At 40.4% G+C, this 16,134-nt stretch overlaps 1 protein-coding gene across 1 annotated transcript; it reads left to right on the top strand.

The window, feature by feature from the left end:
• Positions 1–8,290: 8,290 nt before the first annotated feature.
• Positions 8,291–15,763, top strand: CCDC70 (coiled-coil domain containing 70). The gene is made up of 2 exons (XM_002824299.4): positions 8,291–11,774; positions 14,863–15,763. The coding sequence occupies exon 2, from the start codon at positions 14,910–14,912 to the stop codon at positions 15,609–15,611; it is 702 nt and encodes a 233-aa protein (XP_002824345.1). The 5' UTR covers positions 8,291–11,774; positions 14,863–14,909; the 3' UTR covers positions 15,612–15,763.
• The last annotated feature ends 371 nt before the right edge of the window (positions 15,764–16,134 follow it).

Raw genomic sequence — 16,134 nt, forward strand, 5'->3', positions numbered from 1 at the left:
TATACTTTCCATCCCCTGTGCCTAGAAAATAGTCACTTATCGGTGGAGCCCTGGCTCCTCTTGGTGGGGAACAGTATTAGAGACTAAGATCTGTGGATAGGGGGTATGCACTGCTTCTGTGATATTGTTGCTACTGGTCCATTTCAATAAACAGAGCTATACCATATCTATTTTTAAAATCATGAGTACTTCTTAATATTTAAAATTTAAATCTAATAAGATACCCTTTTGTGTAATTTATTTGATTTTTATCATTGTATCCCTTTTCTTTTATACTGAAAATTTTGATTCCTAACATTATTAACATAATTATTTATATGCTTTGTCATACAATAGAAAGAAATGTTTCAAAGTAACAGTACAGCACTTCTACAAAAATAAAATGACCGAGTTGATGTTTCAAATTTATTTGAAGTTCTTTTCCTCTTTAGAATATATCCCACTAAGGAGGGTGAGTCAAAGAAGTGTGCCCTAGGATCATGTGAAATAATCCTTCCTCTGTAGGGGTATGGTATATATTTGATGTATGGTTATGTTCATGTGTTCGTTTCCAATTTTAAGATTTGTTTAAAAGAAGAGGTATTACAGCACTTTGGGAGGCCAAGGCAGGCAGATCCCTTGGGCCCAGGAGTTTAAGACCAGCTGGGCAACATAGCAAGACCCTGTCTCTACAAAAAGTACAAAAATTAGCTGGGTGTGGTGGCGTGCACTCATAGTCTCAGCTACTTGGGGGACTGAGGTGGGAGGATCACTTGAGCCTGAGATGTGGAAGGTGCAGTGAGCCATGATCATGCCACTGCACTCCAACCTGAACTACAGAGCGACACCTTGCCTCCCTCACAACCAAAAAAAAAGAAGAGGAAGAAGAAGAGGAGGAGGAGGAGGAGGTAGAGGAAGAAGAGGAAGAAGAAGAGGAAGAAGAGGAAGAGGAAGAAGAAGAAGAGGAAGAAAGAAGAAGAAGAAGAAGAGGAAGAAGAAGAAGAAGACGACCACCTACATTTGTAGTCACTTTTTTTTTTTTTTCACTTAATAATGTATCCTGGGAATCTCTCCAAATCAGCACGAAAAGACTGATTGTTTTACTTTTTTTTTTTTTTTTTTTTTTGAGATGGAGTCTTGTTCTGTTACCCAGGCTGGAGTGCAGTGGCATGACTTCGGCTCACCACAACCTCCACCTCCTGGGTTCAAGCGATTCTCCTGCCTCAGCCTCCTGAGTAACTGGAACTACAGGCGCACGCCACCATGCCCAACTAATTTTTGTATTTTTAGTAAAGACAGGGTTTCACTATGTTGGCCAGGCTGCCCTCAAACTCCTGACCTTGTGATCTGCCTGCCTCGGCATCCCAAAGTGCTGGGATTACAGGCGTGAGCCACCGCGACCAGCCTGTTATATATATATATTTTTTTACAGCTGCATAGTACTTTGCTCTGTGGATGCGCCAGTTTATTATGTAAGTGGTTCCCTATTGCTACAAAATTGAGTTACTTCCAATCTTTTGGAATTACAAACAATACTCCGATGGATAACCTATACAAGTATCTTTCTGTAATTGTGTACATGTACCTGCTGGATAAATTTCTAGACATGGAATTGCTGGGTGAAAAGGCAAATTCATGTGTAATTTTCTTAGTTTCTGACAAATCCCCATACATGGGGGTTATAACAGTTTGTATTCCTACCAGCACTGTATAGCAGGGCCTATTTCCTTCCAACTCTGCTAACAGAGTGTATTGTCAAACTTCTGGATTTTTGCCAGTTTGATCGATGAGAAATGCAATGGTTTTCTTAATCAATTGCATTTCTCTAATTGTAAGTATGGTTGAAAATTTTTTTCATACATTTAAGAGCCATTTGCATTTGTCTGCAACCAATTTGTTCATATCCTTTGGCCATTTATCTATTGGGTTGGTGGTCTTTTTCTGCTCAATTTCAGAAGCTCTTTATAAAATGGGCACTGTGGATATAGCAGTGAACACGACAAAGTCTCTTCTTTCACAAAGCCTGCTTCCAGGGCATGATTCCTTTATGGCTGGTGTGGCTAGAAACAGTTCTCTTCTTTCAATACAGAGACTGAGGCCATGAGCAGTGATGATTATGTTGTCATTGTCTTCATCTTTGAGCAATTTTCCAGTTTGATCTACTTTTCCAGGAAAATAAAGTTGACCCGCAGCCGGGCGCGGTGGCTCAAGCCTGTAATCCCAGGACTTTGGGAGGCTGAGGCGGGCAGATCATGAGGTCAAGAGATCGAGACCATCCTGGCCAACATGGTGAAACCCCGTCTCTACTAAAAATACAAAAAATTAGCCGGGCGTGGTGGCGGGCTCCTGTAATCCCAGCTACTTGGGAGGCTGAGGCAGGAGAATTGCTTGAACCCAGGAGGTGAAGGATGCAGTGAGCCGAGATCGCGCCATTGCACCACTTCAGCCTGGGTAAGAAGAGCGAAACTCCGTCAAAAAAAAAAAAAAATACAGTTGACCCTTGAACAATGCGTGCTTAGGAGCACTGAACCTCTGCATAGTCAGAAGTCCATGTGTAACTTTCAACTCCCCAAAAACTTAGCTACTAATAGCCTAATGTTGACCAGAAACAATAGCATAGTCAATTAGCATATGTTTTGTATGTTATATGTATTATATACTATGTTCTTACAATAAAGTAAGCTGGAGAAAAGAAAATGTTAAGAAAATCCCAGGCCAGGCGTGGTGGCTCATACCTGTAATCCCAGCACTTTGGGAGACTGAGGCAGCAGATCACCTGAGGTCAGGAGGTTGAGACCAGCCTGGCTAACTTACAGTGAAACCCCATCTCTACTAAAAAATACAAAAGTTAGCTGGGCTTGGTGGTGCATGCCAGTAGTCCCAGCTACTTGGGAAGCTGAGACAGGAGAATCGCTTGAACCTGGGAGGCGGAGGTTGCAGTGAGCTGAGATCATGCCACTGCACTCCAGCCTGGGCAACACAGCGAGACTCTATCTCTCAAAAAAAAAAAAGAAAGAAGAAAGAAAATATATTTACTATTCATTAAGTGTAAATGGATCATCATAAAGGTCTTCATCCTCGTCGTCTTCACATTGAGTAGGTTGAGAAGGAAGAAGAAGAGGAGGTGTTGGTCTTCTTGTCTCAGGGGTGACAGAGGCCAAAGAAAATTCATGTATAAGTGGACCCTCACTGTTCACACCTGTGTTGTTCAAGGGCCAACCATAATATATCCCTAATGGAATAAATTAATTTTCCAACATAGGGGAATGTACACACTGGCAGTAATTAAAAATTGTGTTCTCAAAAATGTTTAAAGAGATTGGGAAGTGTAAATGATATATGAAAAAGCAAGCCACAAAACAGCATACACAGAATAAAACCAATTGCATAGAATATATGTAGTCATAAGGATAGGAAATATATTAGAAGAATATACCCCCAAATTGTTCATACTGGTTACCTTTGAGTATTGGGATATGGTTGATTTTCATTTTCTTCTTCATCTTTGCTCTATTTTCTGATTTCTTTTTACAATGAACATGCATTACCTTGAAAATTGGCAAGAATGGTAAACTATTTTTTAAATAATAGCATTCAAAAGATTAAGTTAAATTTGTGTCACTCATGAGGCACTGATTTTAAAATATTTAAGTTAAACTGTCTATCTTGAGGGAACAGAAAATATTGATTTTGTATAAAGTGTGTGGCAGGGGGAGAAAGTATATCCTTTTCAATCCCGTGAGCTCGCTGATGTTAACTGATTTATTTTCTGTACTCCATTCACACTCAGCAATAATAATCTTATTGCTATTTCCTCCAGAGGCTATTATAAGGCTTACCCAAAATAGCAAACATTTTACGAACTGTGAATCACTGAGGATCCCAAAGTTTCATGTAAGAATACTTCCCCAACCCATCTAAATCAACTCCAGCTCAATTTCACATTTCTATCAGTGCACGATCACTTTCCAGGTATTGAGGCTGGGTACTTGAAACCTTTCCTTCACTTCCTTCATCTTCATGTCATGCAACCATTTGATCACCTTTTGCATCTTTCTTCAAAATATTTATTGTAGCAATCTGTTCTTCTCTGACTCACCAGCTATAATGCTTATTGTGACTCAGGCTATTTGATGCCTATGTTATTATAGTAACCTTCTACTTTAGAGAGGTATGGTCTCTGAGCAAAACTGCCTTGGTTCAAATCTAGGCTCTACTTCTGTGTAGCTTTAGGCAAGTTTCTGAAATTCTCTATGCACTTCTTTCCTCATATGTGAAATGGAAATGGTATTAATACCTAATTTATTAATTTATTCTTAAGATTAAATGGGCTATATATGCAAAAGTACTTAGGACAGTGACCGAGTACATAGGAAATGATCAACAAATGCTAGTTATTTTAATTATTATTATTGATTTATTTACTGCTACTTTGGGCCTTTTGGTCAGGTCAACATTCTAAAGTTCTATTATGTCACTCTTTTGGTTATAATCCCCATATGAGTATTGCACTAGGTAAAGGCTGACTAGGTTGTTTTGGGCAAAATATCATATTTGGAACAACATGAGGAACTGGACATCTCAGAGATACCTAGGCAGGGAGAAAAATTTTGAGACCAAGACTTGAACAAGCAATAAAGACAGTGGAGGTGAAGATTCTTTTCCCTCAAATTATTCATTGATTTCAAATTGAAAGCAGTGAATGAAAGGCTGAGAAGTTTGAACAGAGATTTCAGCAATGTAAAGAGGTCTAAGGGATAAAATTGCACCTAAGAATCTATCAGGGAGGAGAGGTTCTGAAAAACATCACAAGCTTTTGTTTGAAGAAAGGGTCAACTAAAGAAGCATATCTCACAAGAAGTGAAGCCCAGTTTAGAATTATCTCAATTCCTGACTGGATTAAAGTAATTGACTTCTAGCCTCTCTGCCTACCAGAAGCAAAAATAAATACCTCTGGAAGAAGTTAACATGCTGAAGAGCCTCAGAATATTGGCATTCTATCAAAATAACAAGACGTATAAGAAAATAAGTTTTGACAGAAAACCAAGAGGGAAAAAAGAGAAACATATCCACAGATGAACTAGATCTTGAATAATAATAAGACACAGACTTTAAAATAACTACAATTAATAAATGGAATTAAAAATCAAGATGGATAAATTTGGTACCAGAAAAACTGAGAACCAAATGAATATCCTAGATTGGAATAAAATTTAATAAATAAAATTAGAGACTGAATGAAAACAGTAGATTAGACACCACTGAAGAAAGAATAGTGAAATGGACTATAGGACAGTAGAAAATATACAGACTAAAGCAGACAGACAAAAGAATGGAGAATTAGAAAAGAGCATAAAAATGTTAATATAAGGAACCCAGTGAAAATGTTTAACATATATGTTACTGGAATTCTGTTAAGTGAAAAAGAGAAGAAAATAAGATGACATATTTAAAGAAATATGTCCAAGAATGTCCTAAAAGTGATGAAGGTTAGTAAGATACAGAGATGTAATCACCTGATGGGTTCTTCCTGCCCCTGCACAGAAAAATCAATTCACTGACACCACAGCATTGTGGTAAATAAAGAGTTTAATTGACAAGAGGCCAGCTATATGTGAGATGGAGTTATTACTCAAATCACTCTTCTTGAGGCTCAGAGGTTACAGTTTTTATAGATGATTTGGTGGGCAGGGGACTTCTGATTGGCTGGGGATGAAATCATAGGAGTGTTGAAAACGATTCACATGCACTGAGTCTGCCTTTGGGTGGGGCCACAGGACTGGTTGAGTCATAAATCATGGATTCAGGCAGGATCAGTCGATTGCCAGAAAGTCTGAAAAAAAATCTCAAAAGACCAATCTAGGTTCTACAGTAGTGATGTTATCTACAGGAGCAACTGGAAAGTCATAAATCCTGTGGCCTCAGGCCACATGACTCCTGAGCATTAAGGGATTATAGAAACCATACCTACATTTTATCAGAACTCAGGCCCCTCCCATAATCCTAATCTTGTGGTCTTTCATTAGTCTTACAAAGGGTGGTTTCAGTTCCCCAACAGGGAAGGGATTTGTTTTAGGGAGGGATTATTATCATCCTTGCTTCAAAGTTAAACTATAAATTCCTCCCAAAGTTACCTAGGCTTACACCCAGGAATGACCAAGAACATCCTGGAGGTCAGAAGCAAGATGGAGTCAACTATGTCAAATTTCTCTTACCGTCATAATTTTGCAAAGGTAGTTTCAATCATACAAGAAATACTTCAAATCCCAAGCATGAAAATACAAAGTAAAGCACATCTGGTCACATCAAAATAAAGCTGCCAAAGACCAAAGGCAAAGTCTTAACATCGGGTAGAATTTTAAAAAACATACTTCCTTCAAAAAGCAACAATTAGATTGATGCTGACTTCTCAACAGAAACAACAGAAACCAGACTAACTGAAAGAAAATAACAACTAACCTATAATTCTCTAACCAGTAGAAATACGCTTCAAAAATGAAGGCAAATGGGATTATAAAGGATAATACGTCTGAATAAGAAAACAAAGGCACTTCTATTTGGATTTCAGTATTGTGTAGTACCTAATTACGTTTTCTTCCTTTCTATTAAAAACTTAGAGCCAATATTATGATAATACAAATTCATCAGAGACAAATGTTGATTTTGTTATCAACTGATTACAGAGATTAAAATTCATTTCTTATCTATGTTTTGAAATCACATTACTATGAAATTCTCTATAATGTAAAGAACAGGAAAATGAAAAGTGGCATTTGTTTACACAGCAGTGGAAACACACTAAGCAAACCATTCTACCGATAACACCTGTTAGCTGGCATTAAAAAAAAAAAGGTAAAAGTATTTTCAACAAATAAACACTGAGAGATTTCATCACAAGACCCATACTAAAGAATATGATTTTTTGAGTACCTGAAAAATTATCCCAAACAGAAGCACAGAGATGCAGGAAGAAATGAAGAGCATGAAAAAAGGTAAAAATATGGGTAATTACAAATGTATGTTGACTAGCAAAATCTTGTGGAGTCTTGAATATACGCAGAATTAAAATTTATGACAACAAAATGAAAAAGGTAGAAGGGGTATAAGTGGAGTTAAAATCATCTAAGATTCTAGCATTATCAGAGAAGCAGTAAAGATAAAAATCCATTAGACTTTAACAACTCAAGGATGCCTATTGTAATCTCCAGGATAATTGCTAAAAGAATATATAGCTAATGACATAATAGAGGAAAATGGAATAATAAAATTATTTAGTTAATCCAAAAGAAAAAAGGAAAAGTAACATTTAACAGGTAGGACTAGAAAAAAAAATGGTAAGAAAATAGATTCAAATCCAATATAAATCAGTAATTATATTAAGTGTAAATATTTTTAAAAACCAAATAAATGACAAATTGTATTAGAGGAGAAAAAACAAAACTCAACTATATGTTCATCACAGGAAATACACTTTAAATATAAGGGCACAGAAAGGTTGAAATAAAAGGATGGAAAAGATACACCATGCAAACACTAATAAAAGCTGATGTGCCTATACTAAGATCAAAGTAGAACTTAAGGCAAGAAGTATTACTAAAGATAAAACGGTGGCATTTTATAAAAATCAAAGTGTCAATATGCCAAGAAAATATAACAATTGTAAATATGCATGTATCTAATAATATAGCCTCAAAGTATATAAAACAAAAACTGACCTAACTGGAAGAAATAGATCTGCAAGTACATCTCTCTCAGTAACTCATAGAACAAGCAGCCAGAAAAATCTATAAGGATATAGAAGATTTGAACAACATAGGTAAAGACAACCTAATTCAGACATAGAGAGAGAGAGAGAACACTGCATCAAGCAACTGAAGAATACCAATTATTTTCAAGTAGACATGGAACATTTACCACAATTGAATGTATACAGGGCCATAAAGCAAGTCTTAGCAAATTGAAATGATTGAAATCAGAGTATACAAACCATATACATTGTGCAAACCATAATGAAATTGAGCTGGAAATCAGTAACAAAAAGGTAATTGGAAAATCCCCATATATTTGGAAGTTAAGCAATGTACTGGTAAATAGCCAATAGATCAAAGAAGAAATTCCAATGGATATCAGAAAATATTTTAACTGAATGGTAATTAAAAGGTGACATATCAAAACATGTGAGACGCAGGTAAGTGTACTTAGATGAAAATGTTGTAGGACTTTCTCCTCAGTTCAGCTAAAAACCGGGTTCTTTGGGTTCTTGTCACATAACCAGGAAAAGATAAGGCTTGTGGACACACAGAAGGGTAAGAAAAACGAAATTTATTGGATGTAAAGGGAAAAAAACTCAGCAAAACGAAAGGGGTTCCTGTTAACAGGCCCCCCATCTCACAGACTGAATCCTAGGTTGCCACCCAGAAACATGAGAGGCCAAGCTCCTTCTCCCCTGCAAACAGTGTGAACTTCCCGAGGTCCCGCCCCGTCCACCCGGTGGCAGGTCGGAGGTTCTCCCGGGAGCCCTTTTTACTTGGCTGTTTTGGAAACTGATAGTCTTAAGCACACATATTAGAAAAGAAGAATGGTTAAAAAAACAATGATTGAGACTTCCAGAATGACTGAGTAAGGGTTAGGATGGATTCTTTCCATCCTCAAAGAATTTTTACTATTTGACCTGTTTGGCAGTTCACTGAAAAGCTTCCTTCACAGAACCTGTCTTTATTTGACTTGACTCAGAGCTTACTCTGTGCAAATAACCCTATCCTCAGGGCATTTGTAAAAAAAAAAAAAAAAAAAGTGGTAATTGTTTAATATCATAGTTGCCTGATTTGGCATTACTAGCTGGGGTTAACCAGAGGCATGACCAATAACTGAAAAAGAAAAACTGGAGAATAAGATGGAGACTTTGAAAGGTTTTGATATATTCCTGAGAATTTGGGTCACATGCCTGCGATTGTGCACATGGCTGAGAAAGACCTGAGAAGGCCATAATCTCTCACCTCAGGCTGACTTTGAGGCTCTCACAAGAAGGAAGTGAAGGCTAGGCAGAATCATAAACTGCCTGCATGATCACTAAAGGTATGCCCAACCTGCACCCGCACCCCCGACCCCCAACCAAACACACACACACACACACACACACACACCCTCAGCAAAGGAAAGGAGACATCAGTTCATGGAGATCTCTGTCTAGTTATCAGCTGATCATTAAGCTAATAAGCAGACTTTAATGCCCACACATGATAAAAAACATAGACTTCATAGAATTTGTCCAAGAAAGTCACTACATGAACAAATAGCAACAGCAACAACAATAAATGCCAACAACAAAACTTGGGAGTGGAAATCTCATTTTTAGTTACTATATTATTTTCAGTGTCCAACTTCAACAAAAATTTTTGAGGCATAAAGAAACAGGAAACCTTTTATTGCAAACAGAGTTATATATAAAGGGGGAAAAGCAGCCAGTAGAAACTGTTATTCTACTTTTTTTTTTTTTTTTTTGAGACAGGGTCTCACTCTGTCACCCAGGCTGGAGTGCAGTGGCATGACCATAGCTCACTGCAGCTCAACCTCCTGCACTGAAATGATCCTTCCTTCCTCAGCCTTCCAAGCAGCTGGGACTACAGGCATGCACCACCACAACTGACTAATTTATTTTAGTTTTGTAGAGACAGGGTCTTGTTATGTTGCTCTGGCTGGTCTCAAACTCCTACACTCAAACCATCCTCCCTCCTCGGCCTCCCAAAGTGCTAGGATTACAGGCATGAGCCACCACACCTGGCCTGAAACTGTTATTCTCTGAGTAATTGTCTTTTCGGTTATAAACTGTCTCTGAGGAATTGCAGACATTGGGCGATTAAACCAAGATTTTTAGTCAGCTATTACAAATGTAGTTAAAGAACTAAAAGAAACCATTCCTAAAGAATTAAAGGAAAACAAGGCCAGGTGTGATGGCTCAAACCTATAATCCGAACAGTTTGGGAGGCCAAATGGGTAGATCACTTGAGCCCAGAAGTTTGAGACCAGCCTGGGCAACATGGAGAAACCCCATCTCTACAAAAAATACAAAAAATTAGCTAGGTCTGGTGGTGCACGCCTGTAGTCCCAGCTACTTGAGAGGCTGAGGTGGGAAGATCATTTGAGTCCAGGAAGTTGAGGCTTCAGTTAGCCAAGATCATGCCATGCCATTGCACTCCAGCCTGAGTGACAGAGACATGTCTCAAAAAAAGCATTAAAGGAAAGAATTAAAAACTATGCCTTACCAAAAAGAGACAGAAAAGTATGTGTGCATACATATATATGTGTGTGTGTATATATATATATATATATACACACTTTGTATACATATACTTTTATATAGATATATAGAAAAATATATATATAGAAAAGTGTGTGTGTGTGTGTATATATATATGTATATAGAAAAGTACATATATCCTTTTCTATATATAACCAAACAAATTCTGGAGACACAGTGAAAATTTCTGGAGAAATTCTGGATGGACTAGGGGTCCACTGACAGATGAATGGATAAAGAAATTGCAGCATGTATATAAAGTGGAATATTATTCAGTCATAAAAAGAGAATCCTGCCATTTGTCACAAGATAGATGAACCTGGAGAACATTATGCTAAGTGAAATAAGCCAGACACAGAAAGAAAAATGCTGCACAATTTCACTTATATGTAGAATCTTAAAAAAAGTAAAAAGAAGAAGAAGAAGTAAGAAAAAAGTCAAATACACAGACAAAGAATAAAATGGTGGCTGCTAGGTGTGGGGAGTGGATGGGAAGAGGGAGATCAAAGGGTACAAAGTTGCAGATATATAGGATAAATAATTTAGAGATCTAAGGTACAACATGAGGACTGTAGTTAATAACACTGTATTAAAGATTTTTGCTAAGAGAGTAGATTGTGGGTGCTCTTGCTACAGTGCACAAAAAAGGGTAACTATATGAGATGATGGATATGTTAATTTACTTGACTATTTAAAAATTTTACTACGTGACAAAAATTCTGGAGTTGAAAATGAAAAATTAAAGAGGGGTTCAACAGCACATTTGAACTGACAGAAGAAAAAAAAATCCATGAACTTGTAAACAGGTTAATTGAGATTATCTAATCTAAGCAACAGAAAGAAAAAAGAATGCAGAAAAATGAACGTAACTTTAGAGACCTGGAGGACACACTCACGCTACTAGTATTCACATAATATGAGCCCTAGAAGGAGAGGAGACAGAGAAAATGGAAGAAAGAATATTTGAAGAAATAATGGCCAGAAACTTCCGAAATTTGATGAAAAACGGCATCAAATCTGCATATCCAAGAAGCTCAACAATCTCCAAGTAGAATAAACCTCAAGACCAAGACACATCATAGTCAAACTAGCCAAAGATGAAGAATCTGGAAAGCAGCGAGAAGTGATTCATCCCACACAAAGCCCCCACCAGAACATGACTTCCTAGAACCATGCTCCCGGAACCAATGCTGACAGAATCTAAGGTAACAATCACTTGTGAGTCATCAACAGCACTGCCCTATCAGTGAAGTCAAAGATTGAAGAAGAACTCTTTCAAACCTTTCAAGTGCCCCCTCCTTTCCTTAAAGTCTTTTATAGAGGTCCCCTTCTTGGCCATCTCCATCCTGTGAGTCAGGACTGAAAGGACACAGACAGGTCACCGACAGCATTGTTGGGGCAAGCCTGCAAGCACGCATCACTGGGGATCTGACATGACAATGGCCGCCTGCCCCCTCTGAGGGCTACAGGACTTACCCCGTTGGGAAGCAGCTAAGCAGTAAGTAACTGTTGGCTTTAGACTGTATAGTATTTGTTCTAAGCATAAGGTAATATATAATATTTTCCTTAAAAAGAAGCTCCTAGTCTTACAGTATAACTGAAAACTAGGCATGTATATTTAGTGCATGTTTTTATAGCTATACAGATACACATCTACAGTTTTATATTGTACTTTATATTTTAATACACATCTACCTATTTGATATGGTTCTTATTTTCTTTCTTTCTTAAAGAAAGTTTTGTGTTCACTTGAGAAAAACTTGGAGGTGAATTTTTTCCAACATCCTAACCCAGTAGACGCCCATTCATCCAGCTACTATTTCCTGAACACCTATCCTGTGGCAGAACGTTTCGCTGGATGCCAGACATAGAGATGGAAGATGAGGTGTTTCTAGCAGGACAGGAATGGCACATGCTCAGTCTGAGCTTAGGAGAGATGGCCTGGAGGAGGTATCTGAGTGCTGAAGGATTCGCTAGGTGAACTGAAGTGAGGTTGGGCAAGGCTATCCAGGGAGAGGGGGCCAGCATGACATGGAAGTGAGGGAGAACCTCGCATATTGGAGGGATTCTAGGCAAAGAGCCATACAACATAGAAAATCAAATTTCCAAAATGCAGTTAAATTCAGTTCAATTCAACCAACATTTTCACCAATTCCCTCCTATATAGGCGGCGTTATACTATAATAGCTGCTGGGTTACAGAGATGTCAGGAAGACATGTCCACACCTAATTTCAATCAAGTGTGACAAGTAACAGTGGAGTAACAGAGAGACAGCATCGCAGAGGTGGTGAGGAACTTTGTCTGGAGGGTCCGAGTAGCTTTCAGAGGGGAAGGGATGAACAGGAATTCAAGCCCACCACAGGAACAAAAGGCACTCTCAGTAGAGGATGCGGCATGTGCTTCACCACACAGGCAGGAAACTGTAGGCAGAGTGCCAAGAGCTGAATAGAGCTCATTAATACTGGGCCTTAGATTTGGAGTTGGGTGCAGGCTGGGTAGGAAGGAGAGGGAGAAGCAAGCTGGAGTTGGGCTGCACAGGGCCTTCCTAGGGCGTTCAGCTTTGATCTTTGGGCTACAGGGTCTTTGAAGGTGTCTGAACTGATGTGATAGGACGAGAGAGTGTTTTAGAAAATACCTACAGTGCAGGGGCAGATGAGAGGGTAAGATTAATACAGAGAGCAGCGAGGCTGTTACAGGCATCCTGGCCTGACCTGGCTGTGGTGGGGGAGTTGGAACAGGGTCATGGTTTCAAGAAATGTTAAGGATCTGGATCTCGGCTAGGAGGGCTTGATGGTTGAGAAGTGTGGTGAGGGAGACGGAAAGGTCAAGGATGTGCTGCTGGTTCTGGTTTGTGTGGCTGGATGGATGGTGATGTCACCAGCTGTCCACAGCCTAGCCACTGTCTCTTCATATGCACGCGCACACACACAGACATAGACACATACACACACACACCCCCCAGCTATGTGTCTTTTCTCCTCCTCCACTCCCTGTTCCTAAACCAGAAATGGAAAAACACAGAGAAAGTCCTGAAAATTTCCCCAATAGGTCTCATGGATGATGGGTCGGTGAGGTCCACTGAGTGAGGGCCAGACCCTGGCAGCTTCCTCCAGAAAGCACAAAATGGAAAACAATGCTCTCAGCATGTGCATGCACTCCTTATCTGACAACACTGAGCTCTTTACTACACTCTAACCACCTTCCTATGTCCAGCAGTTTTTCTCATCCCTTGATTCATGTTTGTAGTTACAGGGATTGTTATGGATAATTCTGCTATCTGATTCCTCAGATATGTGGCAATGTTTGAAGATCTTTCTCCTTCCCTCCCTCCCTTCCTTTCCTCCCTCTCTTCCTTTCTTCCCTCCCTCTTTCTCTTTTCTTTTTTTCTTTTCCTTCTTTCTTCCTCCCAGCTTTCATTTTATTGTGAAATATACTGTATTGACTGGGGTACATAAAATATCCATGTACCACTTAACACATTTTTATAACAACACACATGAAACTGCCACCAAGCAAAGAAACAGAGTCCTGCTAACACTGCAGAAGCCTCTCTCAAGTACTCACCTAATCACACCCCTTAGTCTCACCTCCCCATCCCACACTCCAAATCCTCCCACACCAGCAACTATTACTCTGACTTTGGGACTCACTTCCTTGCCTTTCTCTTTCTGTGTTGAAGTATGTTCCCCTAGACAATGGCATTTAGTCTTGCTTGTTTGGAACTTCATTCTTTGAAATTCCCTGATCCTGCTTCTCTCTTTCAGCATTGGGTTTATAAGATTCACCCATGCTGTTGTAGGCAGCCATGCTGTCTGCCATGTGGCTATACCGCCATTTTTTATTCCACTCTGTTGGGATGGTCATTGGATTGTTTCCAGAGTTGAGCTCTTATGAACAAAGCTCCTTGAACACACTTGTACATGTATCCTAGTCACAGTTCCTAAGTTTCCTCAGGGTTTATACCTGGGACTGGAGCTGCTGGGTCATCTGGTGTCTTTCTTATTGTTCCATATTACTCAATATTGTGTGAGGGCCTTCTTGGTCCATGTCCCTGGAAACATTCACCATCATCTCTCACCTTTTTGTTTTAAACCACTTTTCCCAAAATAAACTCCTCTCCTAAAATACACTCTCCTCCTCCCCTCTGCTGTCAGTGGGCCTGTCTTCTGTGCCCCAGGCTCGTAACAGAGGACATTCACATGTGAGCATGCCCATAGGCAGACAGGAACAATTCCCAAGTGAGTACACCAAAACCTAAATTCATTCGAATTGATTTAACAAACGTAAATTCTTCTTGGCCTCATCATGTCACACCTGTGTGTTCTGATACCCTAGTTGAGAGCCACTGTCCTTCTTGGCCGAGTGTCCATGTTTTTAGCAGCCTTGAGCTTGAATGTACTGACTGCCTCTCCAGCTCAAAGCCATGACCACCCCACATGTTTCTCTACCAAAGCTTGTCCCTCACAAACACCATCATGGGGACAAAGAGCAGTGATTACATTTTCTCAAATTCAGTAGTACAGAACAAAGGGCTGTCCCCTGGCACGTGATACTCACAGACCTGTCTTTTCTGCTGCCCCCACAGGGTCTGACCAGCCGACCTGGACCTGGCCAAGGGTCCTGTCATCCCTCATGGCCACCCCACCATTCCGGCTGATAAGGAAGATGTTTTCCTTCAAGGTGAGCAGATGGATGAGGCTTGCCTGCTTCCGGTCCCTGGCAGCATCCTCTCCCAGTATTCGCCAGAAGAAACTAATGCACAAGCTGCAGGAGGAAAAGGCTTTTCGCGAAGAGATGAAAGTTTTTCGTGAAAAAATAGAGGACTTCAGGGAAGAGATGTGGACTTTCCGAGGCAAGATCCATGCTTTCCGGGGCCAGATCCTGGGTTTTTGGGAAGAAGAGAGACCTTTCTGGGAAGAGGAGAAAACCTTCTGGAAAGAGGAAAAATCCTTCTGGGAAATGGAAAAGGCTTTCAGGGAGGAAGAGAAAACTTTTTGGAAAAAGTACCGCACTTTCTGGAAGGAGGATAAGGCCTTCTGGAAAGAGGACAATGCCTTATGGGAAAGAGACCGGAAACTTCTTCAGGAGGACAAGGCCCTGTGGGAGGAAGAAAAGGCCCTTTGGGTAGAGGAAAGAGCCCTCCTTGAGGGGGAGAAAGCCCTGTGGGAGGATAAAACGTCCCTCTGGGAGGAAGAGAATGCCCTCTGGGAGGAAGAGAGGGCCTTCTGGGTAGAGAACAATGGCCACATTGCCGGAGAGCAGATGCTCGAAGATGGGCCCCACAACGCCAACAGAGGGCAGAGCTTGCTGGCCTTCTCCCGAGGCAGGGCGTAGCCAGCATGCAGGTGCAGGGCCCTGTGGTCCAGACTCCCCTGGGTTGGGATTCAAGTCCAGGGTGAGCCCATGTGCTGGAGAAAATACACACTCATTGGTCTCCTTGCTTTGAAAGATCCAATAAAGTCCTGAGGCAAGGTCTGGAAAACCAACTTCTTTGAGGAAGGCTGGCTGCATGTTTTCCAGGTTTTGTGATGATCCAAGGTCATGTTCCCACCTCTGGGCCACAGAGCTCGGTCCCAGGCAGCTCCCAGTGACCCTAGCCTGTGCGGGTGTTTGGAAGTGGAGACGCTTTGGCTCTCTTTAAGAGTCAAAATGGGGAGGAGAGGCTTGGGCCACGCCAGCTAGAGACACACAGGGACGGAGAGGGGCTGAGACGCCACTGTCTCCTCCACACTGTGGGGAGGTCACTTCTCCTTCACTTGGGGCAGTCTTGGAGGCCTGGAGAGGGCTGACAGCATTCCAGTAAAGGCCTCCGTGCTGTTAACTCTTCGTTTGTGCCTCATGTGGAAGACACAGGCAG

The sequence above is a fragment of the Pongo abelii genome, chromosome 14, assembly GCF_028885655.2.
Source record: "Pongo abelii isolate AG06213 chromosome 14, NHGRI_mPonAbe1-v2.0_pri, whole genome shotgun sequence".
Classification (NCBI taxonomy): Eukaryota; Metazoa; Chordata; class Mammalia; order Primates; family Hominidae; genus Pongo; species Pongo abelii.

Excerpts from the sequence above, each read along its gene's own strand:
- CCDC70 (XM_002824299.4), top strand. The coding sequence starts at position 14,910 with ATGGCCACCCCACCATTCCGGCTGATAAGGAAGATGTTTTCCTTCAAG.